Raw genomic sequence first — 21,642 nt, forward strand, 5'->3', positions numbered from 1 at the left:
AACACAATTAAAAAAGCCCAAGTGTGAGATGCAATATATATATATATATATATATAGCAATGATCTTTTTACTTTTTTTTACAAAACAAAAAAACAATTGCAAGCTTTAAATGCACAATATAAAAATGTTAAATCTGATTTGAGTTTTTATATTGCAATAATAATGAGCATTTTGAGAAAAAAAAGTTGCAATTGCCTCTATTAAAAATAAAGATTCACATTACAATGGAACAAAAAAAACTGTGATGCATTGACTGTATTAAATAATTTTATTCTTGACTCCTGTACATGTTTGGCAGAGGCACGCAGCGGTTTCTGCAGGTTTAGCTTTGTGTGTGTGTGTGTGTGTGTGTGTGGTCCAGCTCAGTGTGGCAGCTCGTGATGGACCAGTTTGTAGTGTGAGCCGCAGGACGGACAGCGCTGAGGGTTTCCCTCGTGAAGCCAGAACCAAACGACCGCAGTGTTGTCCTCCTCACCTTCACAACACAACACAGAGAAACACATCTTTCATTTAGAAAGACTAACTTATTCTATTTATGAATCAACTGTCGCTAGTCAGTCTGACTAAGAACAAGTGTAAGTGTGTGTGTGTGTGACTTACAGAGGCAGCCGACCAGTCGTTTGTTATTGATGCTGGGGACGATATGAGGGTCGTCTCTGGTCCCAGTGTATTCCTTTGGCTTGAGAATGCTGTATGGATCCTGTTTAACAGATGATGGTGGGTCAGAATGAAAACTATCCACTCACCAAAGTCGACAGTCAAACAGAAGGTCACTGTGTGTTTTACCTGGCCTTTCTTCATGGCCTGCAGGATGCGTCTCTCCAGCCCCGCTGCCTGCTCTTCATCTGTCGGGATTCCTGAAAAACAGAAAACAATTGATGGAAGATTGATACGCTTGAATAAAAGAGGACGGATGCAACTAAAACCCTAGAGGACAAACAGATAGGAGAAAATATCTGCCATTAATAGTCAATACAATATCAAATTTAATTGTTTAATTTATCCTCAAGGAATCAAAGAAGGCACTTCTAAGGAAAAAAAACAGCTGATAAAGTTTATGGTACAAATGCATATGCATTTATATTCTATTTTAATAAAGTTTTTGTAAAGTGTTATAAAAAATGTAAAAATGTAATTTTACAATAAATAAAAAAGGTTTACTAATAACAAAAATGCAACGCTTAACAGACCATGCACCATTCATAAGCTGAAAGATTTTAACTCAGAAAAAGGCAAGTAGATTTCGTAATAATTTATGAATAAGTAGCAAGAAGCAATTGAATTATTTGTCTTGTAAAAAGTATTCCTATATATATATATATATATATATGTTAAATATCAGTGTTATTGTTTTATATTTATTCTGCAGTGGGAACAAAAATAACTTAATTCTGCAATATAAACATTCAATTTTATTAATATTTTGATTGTTTTCATTTTCATCTTTTCCTTTTTTTTTACATTATGTATTTTCTAATTCTTATTTTAGTACTGTACAAGTTAACCTCAATAAAAATGAATATATACCTTTTTTTGTATATCTATTTTTATCTCTTTTTTGCTGTAAAAGTTTGTATTTTATTTCAAATAATGATTTTTTTTTTTTTTTTTTTAGTCTAATCTTGGTTAATTGTAACCACCTTAGTGTGTATGAATACAAAATCACTTTTCGTTACTTATACTTGCATGTACATTCACTAATTATACATTAGTTATACAGGGAACAATGCTAAGGTTACTAATTTAAAAAGTGTCACCAGCAAGTCACTGCGAATGGTTCAGTTCGCGCTCAAGCTTGGTCTTGTGATTGCGACGACACGATCTGTCCGCTAGGTGTCGCCAAACAGCGGTCAAATAAAGCGGCGCCCTCCATGATCCTCAGCAACTGGCACACGAACATGAGTTTAGTGCCAAGAAAAAGGCCAGAGCTCGGCCTCCACAGCATAAAGAACAAATGACCTTGATTAAACGCACTCCTTTTATATAACACGAGCCACCACGTTATCGATTTAAGTCATGTCTAGCATATTTAACCCTAGTTTCAAATGTAATTTAATGTTTTTCAGATATCAGTTTCATATGTCTGGTCGGTGTCTTTCGGTTTGGTGATAGCATGTGACTGTATAAGAGAATAAATATGTCACTCTTTAAAAAAACATCGAATAGGACAGCATATTGCTTTATTTTTGTACGTGCATGAATAATATCAGTCCTGCTTAATTTCTCAATAGAAATTCCTGAAGGTCTCTCACCTTTACCGGCCATCGCACGCTGAGGGGTTTTCATTAAAATATTTTGTCTTCCCATCAGAGTCAGGCGACAGGCTCTCAGAAGGATTCTGCTTGCCATGTTGACTTTAAACTTTGGGTCTTCTGTCTGTCTGCGCGCACAGCTGTGTGTGAACTGGTGTCAGTGAAAGTCACTAGAATGATTGACACATGGGACTGACCAATCACAGAGAGGCTCCGCTGGACTTTGACCAATGAATGAACGCACAGTTGAGGAACAGCGGACAGGTGTGTAACTGGAGAGGACAGTAAAAGAAAAGTGAAATCTGTTCCGAATGCATTTAGTTCTGTAATTAGTTTAAAAAAATAATAATAATAAATTTTAATAATATTTTTTTCATGCTGTAAATAAACGTAGGCTTCTATTCCACAGTAAAGTTGTTTTATTTATGCAACAGGGGCTTACAATTAAGCACAACACACAGACACAGCTGTAACACTTGTTATGTACTGTAAATCCACACACACACACACACACACACACACTTTTACACAAACACACATATTCACCTCAAAATGCTGATTGCACATGGAGCTCATGACTACAAAAGTGCTATTTTTAAAACACTCCTGACTTTTATGTATATTAACTAAATGCTATTTTTTATTAATTTAATTAATGTTATTATTTAAGTTGTGCCCATATGCATGAAAATAAATACATTATCACGTATTATATTCATTAAAATAAACTCCATAATCATTTATTGCGCAGATATGCAGGCTTGAAAATGTTTTACTCATACTTCAAGAAGATATGGACATTTAAGGCAAAGAAAGCATCACTGCTATGTCAATATATCTCACCTTTCTACAAAACAACATTATGCATAATAATGACATTTTGATTCTTTCCTCTATATATGGAGTGCATGCACTTGCACACATAGAATGAGATAAAATATGCATTTATATTTCATAGTTCCTGAACTTCTGTAAAAGGCCTGAGGGAGCTTCTCCAGCCCAGCGAAACCTGTGATGCCAATAATCATCTGTGAAACAGAGACATTACAGTAAAATAATCTAAAAACTGAAGAACTGTAAATAGACCTGAAAAAGAAAAGAAACCTCTTAGAGGATTCAGAGGGTTTCTCCTCCGACAGATTCACTTTGTGCACGCTCACTGGATCTGGATCTTTTGCATCCTCAAGCATCGCCTCTTTCTTGCTCCTCACGGCCCAATGCATTGACTGAAATTTCATTTTAGGAAACACACTAATGAGTTATTATCAATTGTAACAAATATACAGCTTGTTGCATGACAGAATGCAGTGTTATTTTCAATGCATTTGTTGGTCATCAGCGTCCTGACTGACACTCACTGTTTTAACAGAGTCACTGAGCGCTCGCCACTCGCTGAACGGGATTGCAATTCGACTTCTGAGCCAGAGATCATAATTCTTTATTTTCTTCTCATCCGTGAGAACCTCTTTAGCCTCCTGTAACTTCTGGAACTCCTCCACTAAGAAAAAGATCACACAAGTTTTAGAAACAGGTCCAGACGCTCACAAAAGACACGGCAGCTGAAGAAACTTCCTTCATTAATGTTTTCATAATGTTAGTTTAGGTTAGTGCAAACCAAAAATAACAATAAAAAATAGATAAAATACAATACAAATATTTAAATTAATACATGTACAATTATTTAATATAAACTTGATATATGCATTTATATATATGCATTTATGCATTTAAATAGGTTTTTTTTTTTTTTTTAAAGTATTTTAAAGTATTGTACCAACACAAATAAATAAATAAAATGTATTTTAGTGGATTGTGGTAAATTATATTTAAAGTATTTTTAAGTAATTGAAAATTATACTTGTATTGTAAATACAAATCATTCTTATTTTATTTATATCTTTCCTGATTTTTTTTTTTTTTTTTTTTTTTTAGAATTACTAAAAATATTTAATAAATGAGATACTAAAATATTTGATAAATTATATTCAAATATACTTTTAAAGTATTTAAATTACTTTTTCCTGTAAAATTAATTACATTATTTTATTTGTATTTAATTCATGACTTGATTTCGTCAATTCTCATGATTTATTGAACAGATTTAAAGGGTCAAGAACTGTTTTAAGATTGGTCATTATATCGGCCATTGTCTATAACGGAAAACCTAAATCAATCCGTAACTGTACATCTTTTTGGAAAAAATGTATTGCAACTAATTAAAAGGCACACATTAACATGGTAATCATTCAGAAAACATGTTGCATTTCAAAGGTATAGGTGCAACATTTCTCCGTTTCTCTCTTAATGCAAAACCAAAATAAATCGATTACATCTTTGCACAAAAATATGAATTATGATCTCTACCTGCTGTGGGGTTCTCGGGGTGTTTGTCAGGATGGCAGGCCAGAGCTCTCACTTTAAACTCACTCAAAATCTGTTCAGTCTATGGAGCATGCATATACATTTATGTCAAGATTAGCATGTATTGACTGTAATGCAGCTTCAGGACGTGCATTTCCAGCTATTTAATCCATGATTATTATTATTATTATTATCACCAGCATGTTCTTGGACATAGACGCAACAGGCTGATCTGCTATTATAATTATTAGATGTGTTAAAAAAAACACGTCAGATACACGTTAATGCAATTAGTCTATCTATTTTTACATTGTTTACAAAAGATGCATTGCACACTGACATTTGCGATTATTTTAATTAAACTATGCTTCTGAAGATGCTGTGATAAACTAGAATAAAAATAATAAAACGCAAGCTCTACAAGACTGTTATGGTTTGTAGTAAGTTTTGTTCACCGTTGAGAGTTCATCGCAGCCGAGAAGCCCGTAATAATCTTCCAAATCTTCTTTTGTGCAGTTCAGTATCGCCTCCATGCCTTCTACAGCTAACCGCGAAACTACCGTAAACTCCCGTGAACGAGTGCTTCTGTCAGTCAGAACTATTCAACAGAGCGCGCATGCGCGTTAGTATTTGGCGCTTTACGGTAGAAGCGCTTTTAAATGGCCTGCATGACGCAGAGCTCTGACTCATACTAAAATACCACACTTGTGATTTAAATCTGCGAGATAGTAAAAACTAAATGATTTTCACACAGATAACGATTGAATTCAACCAAATAGTATTACCCTGACATTTTCACGTTTCGTTTTAATAGTAGACTACGTAAATTCAAAAATTGTCGTGTAATTTTTACAGAATCTCATGGTATTGTATGTAAACATAATAAAGTAGGTTACTTAAAATGTAATTATTATTATTATTTTTTTTTTTACAACACATCATTATGTTTGTTTAAATGTAGAACATTTAAAATAAATTAACAAAAGTAACGCTTTCAAGTATTAACCTTTCAAAATTTCAGTATATTTAATTAATTCAGTTAATTAATACAGCACGATGTTCAGTTTATTGTTTGCTCATTTCTTTTTGTGTTTATAGTATTTTTCATATAAAATTACACAAATTAATCATCAATTTATTTTCTCCATAAAATAAAAAATATCTGTACCGGTAAAAAAAGTTTTATTTTTATTTTGTGTTATTAATAACTTTCGAATTTATTGGTGGGACAATATTTGCTGGGAAAGTGCATTCCGAAATGTTTTGTATTTAAGGAACAATGTTTTTCTTTTTTTATGCTTTATTAATTTAATGCCACAAGAACATGAGGTATTACATGATAAAATTAACTTTACCTGCCAGAGAAAAGAGAGCGAGAGAGAGAAAGAGATTAAAATTATTACATACATTTCAATCAATGATTTCCGAGCATTACATGTTTTCCATGTTTTTTTGTTTTCTGTTTGTTTCAAGAGATTTACATATAATTTAAAGTAATTTATAAAATGTACAAATGTGCATTTGGTTAACATTGAGCCCACTTTTTCTTATGTATATGGAATTTTCCCAACAAAATAAACAACTGTTGAGAAACAATGTTTTTCTTTCGGTCCGTCTCCTCGTGACGATGACGTCACAGCGTTACCGGAAGTTCTTCCGCTCTCCTCCTCCTCCGTTCGCTCACTGTCTGGCGAAGATGGCGGACGGCGAAAATAAACGGGCCGCCGCCGCCGAGCCGCTTCTGAAGAGACCGAGGCTCGGTGAACCGGAGCACGGCGCAGTCGGCGAAACCGAACCGGTGAAGGCGGAACCGGCGCTGATGGACGAGTCACTGAACAACAACAACTACCGAACCGAACCAGAACCAAAGCCAGAGCTCCCCGGTACATCATCTGATTTATTGTTATGATTTACTGTTTATTTTGGGAGTTTTTAAAAGCGATTTCTCTCATGGTGGGCTAACAGTCAGGTTTAATACATATTACGTTAACGTTACTTAGTTTTACCTGTTTTTACGTTTGTATAATTAACTTATTTAATATAATAGCTATTTTTAAATGGTTTTATTATAATAATAATAATTTATAAAATTTATATACTTGTGTTATTATTTAATTATTCAGTTATTAGTATTATCTGTGGAGGTTCAATAATTATTGAATGTTATTGTTTTATGTTCTACATTCAAGTGTTTGTTATTATATTTAATCATTAAATATTGTGTTATCATTATTTAGATCTTAAGATTTTACTCATTTATATATTTATATAGTTTAAATATTTAAATATTATTTTTAATCTTGTATTATTAAGTAGTGCTGTTGTTGTTATCTCTTAAGTGTTTTATATTTATATACTTAAGTGTTTTATTATTATTATTTAATATTATTTTGATTTATATTATGTAATTTAATTCTTAATTAAATTCTTTTTTTTATTGTATGTTATTTTACATGTTTTTATGTTCTACATTTAATGGTTTATTATTATATTTAATTATGCAATTTAATTATTAAATATTGTGTTATCATTATTTAGATGTTATTGATTTGTGTATTTTATATAGTTTAAATATTTATTAAGTAAATATTATTTTTAATCTTGTATTATTAAGTAGCACTGTTGTTGTTATCTCTTAAGTGTTTTTATTTATATACTTAAGTGTTTTATTATTATAATTTAATATTATTTTGATTTATATTATGTAATTTAATTATTAATTAAATTCTATTTTTTATAGTTTTTATTTATTTACAAAATATTTTTTAATAAATTAAAATAAATAAAATATTATATATATTTTATTTACCTATTTAAATAATTTTACCTCTCCAGTTATTATTTATATACCTCTATTTACCTCTCCAGTTATTATTATTATTTTTTTACTATTAGTTTTAAGGGGCATTTCACACTTCTGTCACTGCTTTGACTAGTCATGTTAACTCCATAAATATTTGTAATGCTTCATTTGTACAATTATTTACATACTTTGTTAAAATGTATTTAGTCACTATAATAATGCATTCTTGTTCTTCATGCTGATGCATGAAGCTGTAACTCCTGCAATACTTTCATGTTTATATTACCTTGATTATTTATTCAAATGAAAATAAATGTAAAATAAGTGATTTATAGGATTACATTTGAAGAATACTATTAATATAAGCACTAAGTCTTGGGTTATATAGTAACCATTGGACCGAGGCCTGTTGTATTATGCTGCTATTATTCCTCTATATAAACAGAGTTTTGTCTGGTTTGCTCCCAGACCGAATTTACACAGGTGTCCACCCCAATGGTTTCACATCTCCTGATCTTCCTCACGCTGATGATGATGATGATGATTGCTCGTCTCACGCCAGCTCCAGTGACTGGACGCCTCAACCACAGATCGGTCAGTTAACATAGTTTCTGTAGTGCAAAACTTAAGATGCACCCAGAAAAACTTCCACAATTTCTTTCAAAAGTACATGCATAGAATCTTTTATAGAATTGTAAAAACAAAACTTCATAGATGCAAAATTTTCGGTGACAACTCAACCTTTATGAGATCAAAACAGGTCTCCTATGAGAGAGGGCTAACGTTTTTCATCATGTCTAATCAACCAATATTGTCTTAAATAGCCTGCATAGCGCTTAATCATTCACAACATGGGATTTTAACCAAATATATTAAATCTCGTTTTTTTTTGTTTTTGTTTTTTTGGAAAAATGTGAAAAAAAATAATTGTTGTCTTTTTGAAAAATGTGAAAAATTATAGTTTTTTTTTTTTAAAAGGGGAAAAATTATAGTTTTTTTTTTTTTTATGTGAAAAATTATAGTTTTTTTCTTGAAAATGTGGAAAATTATATATATATATTTTTTTTTTATTTGAAAAATTAGTTTTATTTTTTTGAAAAATGTGAAAAATTATAGTGTTTTTTTTTTAAAAATGTGAAAAATTATAGTTTTTTTGAAAATGTGGAAAATTATATATATATATATATATATATATATATATATATATATAGATATATATTGTTTAATTTGAAAAATTATTATTTTCTTTTTTTTTAGATGTGAAAAATTATAGTTTTTTTTTTTTTTTAATTATAGTTTTTTATGTGAAAAATTATAGTTTTTTTTTTTTTTTTTATGTGAAAAATGATAGTTTTAGACATGTAAGGTCATAACAAATATTTGAAAGTAACTATAAATCAGCAAATTTCTAAACATTAAACCTTTTTTTCCCCCTTACCTGTATGCATCTCTGAAACTTTGTTTTATAATTTAACTTTTGTGTTTTGTATTGAGTGCTACTCTATTGTTCTTCAAATGTATACTCTTTGTTTGCCATGAAACGGATCAAACTCGATAAACTGGAGTCATGTCTGTAGTGCACAATTCACAATATACTGTGTGCTGAGTTGAATGAAAGCTTGGTTGTCTTTCAGGCTCGTATCGGTTCATTCAGCAGCACATCATGAGAGGAACCGACCCGAGGGCCATTCTGAGAAACCTGCTCCCCGAAACGGTTCTCCCGGCGGATCTGAACGATATGACGCTGTGGCAGATCATCATCAACATCTCAGAACCGCCCAAAAGAAAGAAACGCAAAGACGTCAACACGCTGGAGGACGTGGTGCGGCTCCTGACGGAGAGGAAGAAGATTCTGGTGCTCACGGGCGCCGGGGTGCGTCTCTGAGATCTACTCTAAATCACACACGGACTCTCAGGATGTTTCCGGGATGTTGAATTCTCCTCTTGTTCCTCCACAGGTGTCTGTTTCCTGCGGGATTCCTGACTTCCGGTCTCGAGACGGCATATACGCTCGACTCGCTGTCGACTTTCCTGACCTCCCTGATCCTCAGGCCATGTTCGACATAGACTACTTCAGAAGAGATCCGAGGCCTTTTTTCAAATTTGCCAAGGTTCGAAACATTGCCACCTTATTTGCTTTTCAACCAATGATGGAAAACAATTACTTTAATGATAAGTTTTTAATGCACTGGTCAGTTTGGTCTAATTTGCTTCCACAGGAGAAAGGAAAATTTTTAATGTTTATTTTATTGCACTTTATCTATTAAATTCCAATACTTATCTTTTCTCGGCTTCAGTGAAACTTGCATGCAAAAGACTTTACAGTTTTATTCTCATGTTCATGTACTGTATACCTGATATATATAATATTTAACTTCTCAAAACATGTTAAATTAAATTAAAAATTAAATGTATGCATTTAGCAGACGCTTTTATCCAAAGGCTATCAATTTTTACCTATCATGTTGAAAACGTTTTTTTTTAAGAAGTCTCTTCTGCTCATCAAAGCTGCATTTATTTTATCAAAAATACAGAAATAAAACAGTAATCTTGCTTAATGTTATTACAATGTAAAATAATGGTTTCTGTTTTAATATCCTTTAAAATATAATTTATTTCTGTGATGCAAAGCTGAATTTCCATCATATGAAGTGTCACATGATCCTTCAGAAATCATTCTTATATATCCTGATTTATTAGTAGAATTATCAACATTGTGCTGCTAAATATGTTTTTGGAAACTGATACTTATTTCAGGATTCTTTAATGAATAAAAAGTTCAAAAGAACAGCATTTATTCAAAATCTAACAATGTCATAAGTCAGGTTTTTCTTCCGTTTTCTCTCTCGCACGCTCTCTCACTCTTTTACTCACACACCTTATTAGCTTTATTATAATACTCTTTCTCGGTCCCGCTGACCTCTCTCTCTTCATGCACCTGCTTGTCATTGCAATCAGCGCTCGCGCTGATTTGCTTTGACACCTGTTTCTACTTTGCCCTAAGTGTTCACCCTTTATCTGGTGGTTGCTCTGGTAGATTCTTTGCTGGATTATTGTTACATGTCATGCGTTTTGTCAAGCAGTTACATCCTGTCTGCATTGAGAGGTACTCACCTATTCTTGTCTTGTCTGCCTGGAACAGTCTAGCCCCAAAGTTGTTGCTGTATTCTGCTGCCGTTGCTGCTGATTGTAAACCTATGTGGTTCTCTCACCCTGCCTGTATTATCCACTCCTGAGCCTCAAGTCTGCTTCAAGGGAGTCCGGTTCTGTTACTCTTCGAGACAGGAGTCTTTCCGTTTGTTCTAGTTTCTATTTACCAGTTCTGTGTGCTGTAAGGACGGACTGCCTTCGTTATATATTATTTCATTAAAGACTGTTATTCCTGTCATCTCTGCTTTTGGATCCTTCTTTTTCCTGCGTGACAGAATAATCCAGCCAACATGGATCCAGCAGATGAGAGGCCTGTCCGGTCGGCGATCGAGATCCAGGGAGCTATGCTTGGAAAACATGAGCAGGAGTTGGCCGCCGCTCATCAGGCTGTTAAGAGTCTTTCAGCTCAGGTTGCTGATCTATCTGCCCGTTTACTTCACCTGCATCAGGAATCTGCCATGTCTCACAACCGTCAGCTGCCCTCTGAGCCACGAGTCAACAATCCCTCCTGTTATGCGGGTGAGCCTACTGAGTGCAGAGCTTTTCTCATCCAATGTGAGGTTGTCTTTTCCCTTCAGCCCCAGACGTATGCAGAGGATCGGGCCCGCATTGCTTATGTTCTCTCTCTCCTCACGGGACGGGCACGCGAGTGGGGTACGTCAGTTTGGGAGGCGCAATCTGCATGCTGCAGCAAGTACACTCTTTTCAAGGATGAGATGATCAAGGTCTTTGATAGATCCGTCTTCGGCAGCGAGGCATCTCGTCTACTTGCTGTGCTACGTCAAGGCAGAAGATCTGTAGCAGATTTCGCGATAGAGTTCCGGACTCTGGCTACTACAAGTGAGTGGAATGATCCTGCACTAACTGCTCGCTTTCTTGAAGGGTTGAATGCAGACCTTAAGGAGGAGATCTATGCGCGGGGGTCGCCAACTCAGCTCGATCAACTTATCGACCTGGCCATCCGCCTTGACAAGTGTTTCGAGCAGAGGCGTCGAGTTCGTTCTCCACTTTTCACATCCTGTGATAACTTTCCTTCTGCTACTGCTTCTGTTCAGAACCAACCTGATGCTGTACCCATGCAGCTGGGGGGCGTACGCATCTCCCCGGAGGAACGACAGCGGCGAATTATTAACCGTCTCTGCCTTTACTGTGGTACGGCGGGCCATTTCGCTTCATCCTGCAGTTTAAAAGCCAAAGCTCGCCAGTAGACGGAGGAGTACTGGTGAGCGCTTCTGTCATCTCCTCATCACCAAGGTCTCGAACCACTATATCCGCTGTTCTCCGTTGGGCTGGTTTTTCTGTTACCGGTCTTGCCCTCGTCGACTCGGGTGCGGAGGGCAATTTTATCGATGAGATGTGGGCTCGTGAGAACAAGATTCCCTTAGTTGATTTGACTGATGTCGCCACTGTCTTTGCCCTGGATGGCAGAGAGCTCTCTTCTGTTTGTCGTGTCACCAGTCCGGTTAGTCTCATTGTTTCCGGTAATCATCTTGAGACAGTCTCGTTTTATGTTTTTCAGTCTCCCTTTACCCCCATTGTTTTAGGACATCCCTGGCTTATCCAACATAATCCTCACATTGATTGGGTTAAGGGGTCTATTCATTCATGGAGTTTAGCTTGTCATGTAAATTGTCTGGTTTCCGCTGTTTCTCCCGTGTCTTCTGTTCCTCTTTTCCAGGAGGAGCCTGATGATTTGTCTGGTGTCCCGGAGGAGTACCATGATCTGCGGGCGGTTTTCAGTCGTTCCCGGGCGGTATCCTTACCGCCTCACCGTCCGTATGACTGCTCTATCGAGCTCCTTCCTGGCACCACGCCTCCTCGCGGTAGACTGTACTCTCTTTCGGCGCCCGAACGAGAGGCTCTGGAGAGATATCTTGCAGAGTCTCTCGATGCGGGGATCATTACTCCTTCTTCGTCCCCCGCCGGCGCTGGGTTTTTCTTTGTAAAAAAGAAGGATGGATCTTTGCGTCCTTGTATCGATTATCGAGGGCTGAACGACATAACAGTCAAGAACCGTTATCCTTTGCCTCTTATGTCGTCGGCTTTTGAGATCCTACAGGGCGCAAGGGTTTTTACAAAGTTAGACTTGCGCAACGCCTACCATTTAGTGCGTATTAAGGAGGGAGACGAGTGGAAGACCGCGTTCAACACTCCTGTCGGTCACTTTGAGTACCGGGTTCTACCTTTCGGTTTGGTCAACGCCCCCGCGGTATTTCAAGCGTTAGTAAACGATGTCTTAAGAGACATGCTAAACGTTTTCGTGTTCGTTTACTTGGATGACATCCTGATTTTCTCACCCTCTCTCCAGGTGCACGTTCAACACGTTCGCCGTGTCCTGCAGCGCTTATTAGAGAATCGCCTATTCGTCAAGGCTGAGAAATGCGTTTTTCATGCCCAATCGGTTACGTTTCTCGGTTCGGTCGTTTCAGCGGAGGGGATTAGTATGGACCCTGACAAGGTTCGAGCGGTTCTTGATTGGGCTGTTCCCGATTCTCGAGTCGCGCTCCAGCGATTTCTGGGGTTTGCGAATTTTTACAGGTGCTTTATTCGTAACTTTAGCCAGGTTGCCGCCCCTCTTACCGCTCTCACTTCGCCCAAGTCCAAATTTGCTTGGTCTGAGACTGCTCAGGATGCGTTTGACCGTCTTAAGAGGCTTTTTACGTCTGCGCCCATCCTGATCACTCCTGATCGAGAACGTCAGTTTATTGTTGAGGTCGATGCCTCCGAGGTTGGGATAGGAGCTGTCTTGTCGCAACGCTCCTCCCAGGATGACAAGGTTCATCCTTGCGCATTTTACTCCCACCGTCTTTCGCCCGCGGAGCGCAACTATGACGTGGGTAATCGAGAACTCTTGGCTATCCGTCTGGCGCTCGGTGAGTGGCGACACTGGCTTGAGGGAGCCAGTGTACCATTCATTGTTTGGACGGATCACCGCAACCTGGAGTACATTCGCTCTGCTAAACGTCTTAACGCTCGTCAGGCCCGCTGGGCATTATTTTTTGATCGCTTTGATTTTTCTATTTCATTTAGACCCGGTTCCAAGAACCTCAAGCCTGACGCCCTTTCTCGGCAGTTTGACTCATCAGAGGGTGCCTCGACCGATGAGAGGATTTTACCTCAGCACTGTGTGGTCGGGGCAGCCGTCTGGGGAGTGGAACAAGCGGTCAGGCGTGCTCTTTCTCACACTGCAAGACCACCCCGCGCTCCTGAGGGAACTTTGTTTGTTCCCGAGGCTGCTCGTTCGACGGTTCTTCGCTGGGGTCATTCTTCTAAATTAGTCGCGCATCCCGGAGTTAGAGGTACTTTAGCGACCATCCGTCAGAGATTTTGGTGGCCCACTCGTGAACGCGATATTCGTCGTTTTGTTGCTTCTTGTTCTATCTGCGCTCAGACTAAATCTAGTAATAATCCTCCGACGGGTCTTCTCAGACCTCTTCCCGTTCCTTCGCGTCCCTGGTCGCATATTGCGTTGGATTTTGTTACTGGGCTTCCCTCTTCGTCTGGCAATACGGTCATTCTCACCGTCGTGGACCGTTTTTCTAAGGCTGCGCATTTTATTCCGCTTCCTAAATTACCGTCGGCTCAGGAGACCGCACAGATTATGGTTAATCACGTTTTCAAGATCCATGGTCTTCCTTCGGACATTGTGTCTGACAGAGGTCCGCAATTCACTTCTCTGTTCTGGAGGGAGTTCTGTCGCCAGATAGGGGCTTCCCCCAGTCTGTCGTCAGGATTCCATCCACAGACCAATGGGCAAGCCGAGAGGACCAATCAGATTCTTGGTCGCATGCTGCGTAGTCTTACCTCTCAGAATCCCGCGTCTTGGTGCGAGCAGTTACCTTGGGCCGAATATGCTCATAATTCTCTCCCTTCGTCCGCCACCGGGTTATCTCCGTTTGAGGGTTGCCTTGGTTTCCAACCGCCTGTTTTCTCCGCCCAGGAGTCTCAGGCCTCGGTTCCGTCCGTCGAGGCTTTTATTCAGAGATGTAAGCGTACCTGGAGGAGGGTGAGATCTGCCTTATGTCAGACTAGGGAACGTACTCGTCGTGCCGCTAATCGCCGCAGGGTGAGATCTCCCAGATATTTTTGCGGACAGAGGGTGTGGTTATCCACCCGCAATTTGCCTATTCAGGAGACGTCTCGCAAGCTCATGCCTCGTTTTATTGGACCTTTTTCTATTGTTAAGGTCATCAGTCCAGTCGCTGTAAAGCTAAGACTGTCGGGTCAGATGCGCCGTGTTCATCCGGTATTTCATGTGTCTTGCATTAAACCCGTTATTCGTGCGCCCGCACGTCCCTCCGTTCCCCCTCCTCCTATTGACGAGGGGGCCTCCATTTACAGGGTTCGAAGACTACTCGACGTTCGTCCCCGGGGGCGTGGTCACCAGTTTTTGGTGGACTGGGAGGGGTACGGTCCTGAGGAGAGGCGGTGGATTCCAGCCCGGGATGTCCTGGACCGCTCGCTGATTGACGACTTCTACCGGTCCCGTCAGGCTCCTTCCTCGAGCGCCTAGTGGCGCTCGTTGAGGGAGGGGTACTGTCATAAGTCAGGTTTTTCTTCCGTTTTCTCTCTCGCACGCTCTCTCACTCTTTTACTCACACACCTTATTAGCTTTATTATAATACTCTTTCTCGGTCCCGCTGACCTCTCTCTCTTCATGCACCTGCTTGTCATTGCAATCAGCGCTCGCGCTGATTTGCTTTGACACCTGTTTCTACTTTGCCCTAAGTGTTCACCCTTTATCTGGTGGTTGCTCTGGTAGATTCTTTGCTGGATTATTGTTACATGTCATGCGTTTTGTCAAGCAGTTACATCCTGTCTGCATTGAGAGGTACTCACCTATTCTTGTCTTGTCTGCCTGGAACAGTCTAGCCCCAAAGTTGTTGCTGTATTCTGCTGCCGTTGCTGCTGATTGTAAACCTATGTGGTTCTCTCACCCTGCCTGTATTATCCACTCCTGAGCCTCAAGTCTGCTTCAAGGGAGTCCGGTTCTGTTACTCTTCGAGACAGGAGTCTTTCCGTTTGTTCTAGTTTCTATTTACCAGTTCTGTGTGCTGTAAGGACGGACTGCCTTCGTTATATATTATTTCATTAAAGACTGTTATTCCTGTCATCTCTGCTTTTGGATCCTTCTTTTTCCTGCGTGACAAACAATATACAGTAAATCTTTGCTATCACTTCTTATCAACTTAGCACATCCTTGCTGAATACAAGTTTACATTTCTGTGTATATTGTTAGAAAACATTTATATTCTAAATAAATGATCTTCTTTTTAACTTAATATTAATCATAGAATCCTGAAAAAAGTATTACAGTTTCCAAAAACATATTTAGCAGCACAACTAATAATAAATCTGTATATTATTCTGATTTCTGAAGATCATGTGACACTGAAGACTGGAGGAATGATGCTGAAAATACAGCGGAGCATCACAGAAATAAATTACAGTTTAACAGATATTCACATAGAAAAAAGCTATTTTAATTTGTAATAATATTTGACATTTTTACAGTATTTTTGATAAAATAAAAGCAGCCTTGATGAATAATAGAAACATTAAAATTGTTCTGTTCACAGACTTTTGAACGGAGGTATGCATTCGCATTCATCAATGTATAAAAATTGCATTAATAACAATATTCTCCGTTTGCTTGTACTGCAGGAAATCTACCCGGGACAGTTCCAGCCGTCTCCATGTCACAGGTTCATCTCGATGCTGGATAAGAAGGGAAGGTTATTAAGGAACTACACTCAGAATATCGACACGCTGGAGCAGGTGTCTGGGATCCAGAACATCATTCAGTGTCATGGTACATCTGCTCATAATTCCTCAGTTACACATAGATATCCATCATACTGTCAGGATCTAGACTCTTTTATTATATATTCTGTCTTTTACTTATTGTTTTAGGCTCCTTTGCGACTGCTTCCTGTCTTGTCTGTAAACACAAGGTTGACTGTGAAGCCGTAAGAGAGGATATATTCAACCAGGTATGCTCCAGTATGAACATTTAAAGGAACAGTTCACCCAAAAAATGAAGATTCGCTGAAAATGCGACCAACTTCAGATCATCTAAGTTTAGGATGAGTTTGTCAGATTTGGAGAAATTGCATTAGTGTATCATCAATGGATGCTCTGCGGTGAATGGGTGCCGTCAGAATGACAGCTGATAAAAACATCACAATAATAATCCACAGCGCATCAGCTAACATCTGGAATATTTTAGCTGGAAGCAATGTTTTAAAGTTATTATCAGCTGTTTGGACTCTCATTCTGACGGCACCCATTCACCGCAAAGCATCCATTGATGAGACACTGATGCAATGCTACATTCCTCCAAACTCATCCTAATCTCGGATGCCCTGAGCATGTCATTATTGTGTGAACTGTTCCTTTAATATGTGCTTGTGGTTGTGTTGCTGCTCGCTGTTCTGCTGCAGGTGGTTCCTCACTGTCCGAGGTGTCCGGCCGATGTCCCCTACGCCATCATGAAACCAGACATCGTCTTCTTCGGCGAGAACCTTCCGGAGTTCTTCCACCGAGCCATGAAGCAGGACAAAGATGAGGTGGATCTTCTGATCGTCATCGGCTCCTCACTGAAAGTCCGGCCGGTGGCTCTCATTCCCAGTGCGTTCTCCTCTTGTTTATTCTGCGTCTGCAGTAATTTGGGTTGCTTTCGGGTTTGAAAATAAATCTGTTGCAGTTGATCATATCATGATAACTCAGAACCTTTCGGTTAGGAATTTCTATTTTGAGTTTATTCAGATGTAATGCATCAGGTTTTAAAGGTTACTCAGCAATTTAATGGGTACTAAAGATGGTATCATTTTTTCAGATAAACCCCTTTGATCTGAAGCAGGTTCTTATTTTAGTTATTATTTTAATTATTTAACAACACATTTCCATGTTCACTGTCTCTCATCTTGATTAATTGTCACATGCAGGTAAACAAGGTAATACTTTACCATTTTTTCCTTTTTTATGAAATGTATTTATTTTAAATATTCTTCTAAAATATTCTTAAATCTTTTTTAAAAGTAATTGTCACATTTTGTTTTAAGATTGCATACATGTTGGAATTTCGGTAATGCTTTTTAGTATTATTAAACACTTTACTTTGAATATTAATATATTGAATTAATATTTTTTTATTTATTTAAAATAAATATAATTTCATCAAATAAAAAATAAATATAATTTAATTTATACAAATTTAAATATATTTAATTTATAGTATTTATATTTTTTATTTTAAGAAAAAATCTGCAATCTGATATTTATTTATTTATTAATTTTAATGAAATATATTTGTTATAATATTTTTTTTTATATTTTTTAAATAATATTCTTAATGTAATTGTATTTTTATTTCATTTTAAATTTATTTAAATGCATTTTTTTATATAATTTAATAAAATAAAATTTAATTTAATTTAATAAATCTGGAATCTGAGGGTGCAAAAAAAATCTAAAAATTAAGAAAATCATCTTTAAAGTTGTTCAAATGAATGCAATGCATATTACTAATCAAAAATAATTTTTGATATATTTACAATAGGAAATTTACAAAATATCTTCATGGAACATGATCTTTACTTAATATCCTAATGATTTTTAGCATAAAATAAAAATGTATAATTTTGACCCATACAGTGTATTTTTGGCTGTTGCTACAAATACACCCCAGAGACTCACGACTGCTTTCATGCTTCAGAGACACAAAGTGAAATGATATTTGTTTCGTGTGTCTCTCTGAAGGCTCTGTACCTCATGATGTCCCTCAAGTCCTGATCAACCGCGAGCCGCTGCCGCACCTGAACTTCGACGTGGAGCTGCTCGGAGACTGTGACGTCATCATGAACGAACTCTGCCATCGTCTGGGGGGCGACTTCGAGCAGCTGTGCTACGACTCGTCCCGTCTCAGCCAGATCACGGAGAAACCATCCACAGGAGCGTCAGAGGACACGGCACCGTCTCTCCAGAAGAAGGAAGCGCAGACATCAGCCGGAAGAACAAGTCCTCGTCCAGAGCCTTCACCAGAAACTAACTCAGAGCCGAAAGAACATTATCTGAAGACAGCAGATCCTCCGCATGCTGATGTGCGGAGAAGACGATGCTGGAGAAGACGACTCTGGCAGAGTCCAATCAGCAGACGACTCGGAGGTAAAGTCTGTTTTATTTTATTTCTAACACATTTTTGAGGTGTTCCTGCTGTCATTATTAATGATTTATTAGTGCATCTTATTGCAAACTACACACAAATTATCACATTAAACTTTAATCAAAATTAAATAGAATAATTTATGTAGTATATTCATTTATTACATTTCTATTTGTATTATATAATATATCTTTGTTATTTATTTATATATATATATATATATATATATATATATATATATATATATATATATATATAATTAGTGCTGTGAAATGATTAATCGCAATCAAAATAAGTTTTTTTTTTACATATTATATGTATGTTTACTGTGTATATTTATTATTTATGAATACATTTATGTTCTTATATTTTATATTATATATAATTATATTGAACTTATAAACTTAACATATTTTTCTTAAATATATGCATGCATGTTTTTGTATTTACTGTATATGCAAACCGGTTTATTTATTTATTGTTTATTTATTTTTTATTATTTTAATATATTGTAACATTTTAATTAAATTAAGTAATGAATATATATATATATATATATATATATATATATATATTTTTTTTTTTTTTTTTTTTTTTTTTTTTTAGATAGCTTTATGATAAATTTAGCTTTATGATAAATTTTATATAATTTATATTCAGATTAGGATGTTATTTCTATTGTATTTTAGAGATAAAATCACATTAGGTGGTTTGAGTCCCCGTTCGTTGTATAAAAGATACTGAAAACCAAATCTATCAGATGTTTATCATCATTGCACGCTGACTCATTTGTTGTTTGTCTGTTGTGCAGCCTCGCAGTATTTATTCCAAGCACCGAACCGCTACGTCTTCCACGGCGCCGAGGTCTACTCGAGTTCAGAGGACGAGTCGTCCAGTTCCTGCGACAGCGACGTCGAGGAAGAAAGCCCAGACAAAGACACAGAGACACTACAGGAGCGTGAACACACACTCCTTCAAACACACTGCACTGCAGAAACACAGCCACAATCCACACAGTAACTCACCAGCACTCGCTGCGTTTAATGTCCTCAAGTCTGTTTTATATTTTTTTGTACCTCCTCGCTCCTAAACGTCTGCTGTGTCTTCTAATGCATGCGACTTCTTTCTTTTGTTCGGCTTGTTATCCTTTCTTTTGTTTCACCAGCAGCCTTTTTTGTATTTTTGCATTTTTAGATGTTAAATACGTGTTTCATTCGGGTGAATGTTTCTGCCGGAGAACTGAACATGACATGTACTTGCTTGGGATAAAAAAAAAGGGAATGTTTTTCAAACCAAAGAACACTTTTTCTGTATCGTTTTCATGTTTTACACAATGTGCACCAAGACATTTGGCAGCTACGATCAGCCTACTGTTTACGTCTTTAATACTCAGTAAAGTCTGATGTTTTCCATTAGTTTTTCCTATAGAAAGACATTATTTACATGCATTCACACTCGTCTGGCTCCTGTCCTCAAGCACTTAGTAAGTTCTGAATCAGTTATTGGTTAATGTGCCTGTTGATATTGGTTGGTTTTATAAATGCAGTGACCCAGCATTAAAATCTTTCTAACACTGTTAAGTTATAATATCAACATGACTTCATGATTCCTTCATGCATTTGATGCAGTTCTGGTCTCATTTCTTTAATGTTTAAAAATAATAATGTTCATGTCAGATTTTGTGTTTGATTGGCAATGCTGCAAAAGAGTAAATTAATACTTTTGTCACCGAATACAGCATTTTTGACTCTCATCACTCATCCTTGAGCTAAACACTGTACGTGATGCATGCAAGCTTTAATTAAGAATAGTAGATAAAGAATAAGAATAGCCAGCTGAAGATATTTATGTAGCATTTCTAAACTATTTCATACAGTTGTATAAAAAAAAAATTAAAAAGTACTGTATTCTACATTTACTGCAGATTTTAGGCATGTTTGAATTATGAGGTTACAAGTTATTAAAGCTAATTTCAATTATAGTTTTATGTTAAAGGATGAAATAGATGACTTTAAATAGCATCTTGACTGCAACAACTAGCAAAAATTTTGTGTTAAATAATTTAAATAACTGACTTGCAGACTTGTTTTGTCAGAAAACGCCTGTTTTAATGTGTAAATATAGTGTTATATATTAGCATTGTTGTAGGTAAGTTAAGTGAGATCTAGCACGTGTGTTGTTTAAAAAATATATAAATCCATTAAGACAATAAATACATGAATAATGCCTATATTAAATAATGCATTTTTATGTTAATAAAATTACTTATTAATTTGGTAATTATTTCTTAATAATTGGTAATATTTTATTAATTTTGCTATATTTTATTAACTATTTTTAATTAATATAGTATTGGGTTTTTTGCAACATAATACAATTTGATTTAGCTTGATATTTATATACCGTAGTTATAATAAATTCGTTAAGACATAGAGTGTGTCGTTAATTGCTTACAATTTATTTAAAGCTAAGAAAATTGCAATAGAAAAGGCAAGATATTAAGATTAATTTCATGTTTGCTCTTTTGTTTGTTTTAAATGCTTCTCTAGTACTTCAGTGGTCTTTTTTTTTTTCTTTTCTTTTTTGCACCCCCAGATTTCAGATTTTTTTTTAAATAATTGTATCCCAGACAGATATTGTCCTATCCTAACAAACCATACACCAATGGTAAATTTATTTATTCATGATAAATATGACGTTTATATGTTTTGTGGTCCAGGGTCACGTTTGTAAGCCGCTATGGTTAAAAGCATCTGCTAAATGTAATGTAAATATAACGTTTGAGGGATAGCAAGCTAAGAAATAAATACTGATTATTAAATACTAGAATAAAATTAAATAAATACATGTGATCAAATATTAAATATTTATGCCGATGGACTCTTATTTTGACACGCGGGTGTAGTTCTGA

The 21,642-nt window shown here is 36.5% G+C and overlaps 3 protein-coding genes across 4 annotated transcripts; 1 reads left to right on the forward strand and 2 right to left on the reverse strand.

Moving 5' to 3' along the window:
* Positions 1 to 250: 250 nt before the first annotated feature.
* LOC127970279 (cytochrome c oxidase subunit 5B, mitochondrial) lies at positions 251 to 2,423 on the reverse strand. Its single transcript, XM_052572738.1, has 4 exons — positions 2,254 to 2,423; positions 788 to 858; positions 602 to 701; positions 251 to 476 (listed from the first exon to the last, which is right to left on the reverse strand). Exons 1-4 carry the CDS (start codon positions 2,348 to 2,350, stop codon positions 364 to 366), a joined length of 381 nt encoding a protein of 126 aa, XP_052428698.1. The 5' UTR covers positions 2,351 to 2,423; the 3' UTR covers positions 251 to 363.
* A 226-nt stretch (positions 2,424 to 2,649) lies between these two features.
* On the reverse strand, positions 2,650 to 5,207 carry LOC127970278 (dnaJ homolog subfamily C member 12-like). Its single transcript, XM_052572737.1, has 5 exons — positions 5,070 to 5,207; positions 4,618 to 4,696; positions 3,612 to 3,751; positions 3,358 to 3,479; positions 2,650 to 3,281 (listed from the first exon to the last, which is right to left on the reverse strand). The coding sequence occupies exons 1-5, from the start codon at positions 5,145 to 5,147 to the stop codon at positions 3,278 to 3,280; spliced, it is 423 nt and encodes a 140-aa protein (XP_052428697.1). The 5' UTR covers positions 5,148 to 5,207; the 3' UTR covers positions 2,650 to 3,277.
* Positions 5,208 to 6,278: 1,071 nt separating this feature from the next.
* Positions 6,279 to 20,484, forward strand: LOC127970677 (NAD-dependent protein deacetylase sirtuin-1). Of its 2 annotated transcripts, none has more exons than XM_052573348.1 (9): positions 6,279 to 6,497; positions 7,865 to 8,011; positions 9,052 to 9,290; positions 9,376 to 9,528; positions 16,232 to 16,379; positions 16,481 to 16,560; positions 17,011 to 17,197; positions 18,329 to 18,733; positions 19,543 to 20,484. In XM_052573348.1, exons 1-9 carry the CDS (start codon positions 6,311 to 6,313, stop codon positions 19,749 to 19,751), a joined length of 1,755 nt encoding a protein of 584 aa, XP_052429308.1. In that variant the 5' UTR covers positions 6,279 to 6,310; the 3' UTR covers positions 19,752 to 20,484. The 2 variants fall into 2 exon arrangements, with proteins under 2 accessions (XP_052429308.1, XP_052429309.1); XM_052573349.1 differs by having other exon boundaries at positions 7,886 to 8,011.
* Positions 20,485 to 21,642: the final 1,158 nt, after the last annotated feature.

This window comes from Carassius gibelio, chromosome B13 (assembly GCF_023724105.1).
Source record: "Carassius gibelio isolate Cgi1373 ecotype wild population from Czech Republic chromosome B13, carGib1.2-hapl.c, whole genome shotgun sequence".
In the NCBI taxonomy this organism is placed as follows: Eukaryota; Metazoa; Chordata; class Actinopteri; order Cypriniformes; family Cyprinidae; genus Carassius; species Carassius gibelio.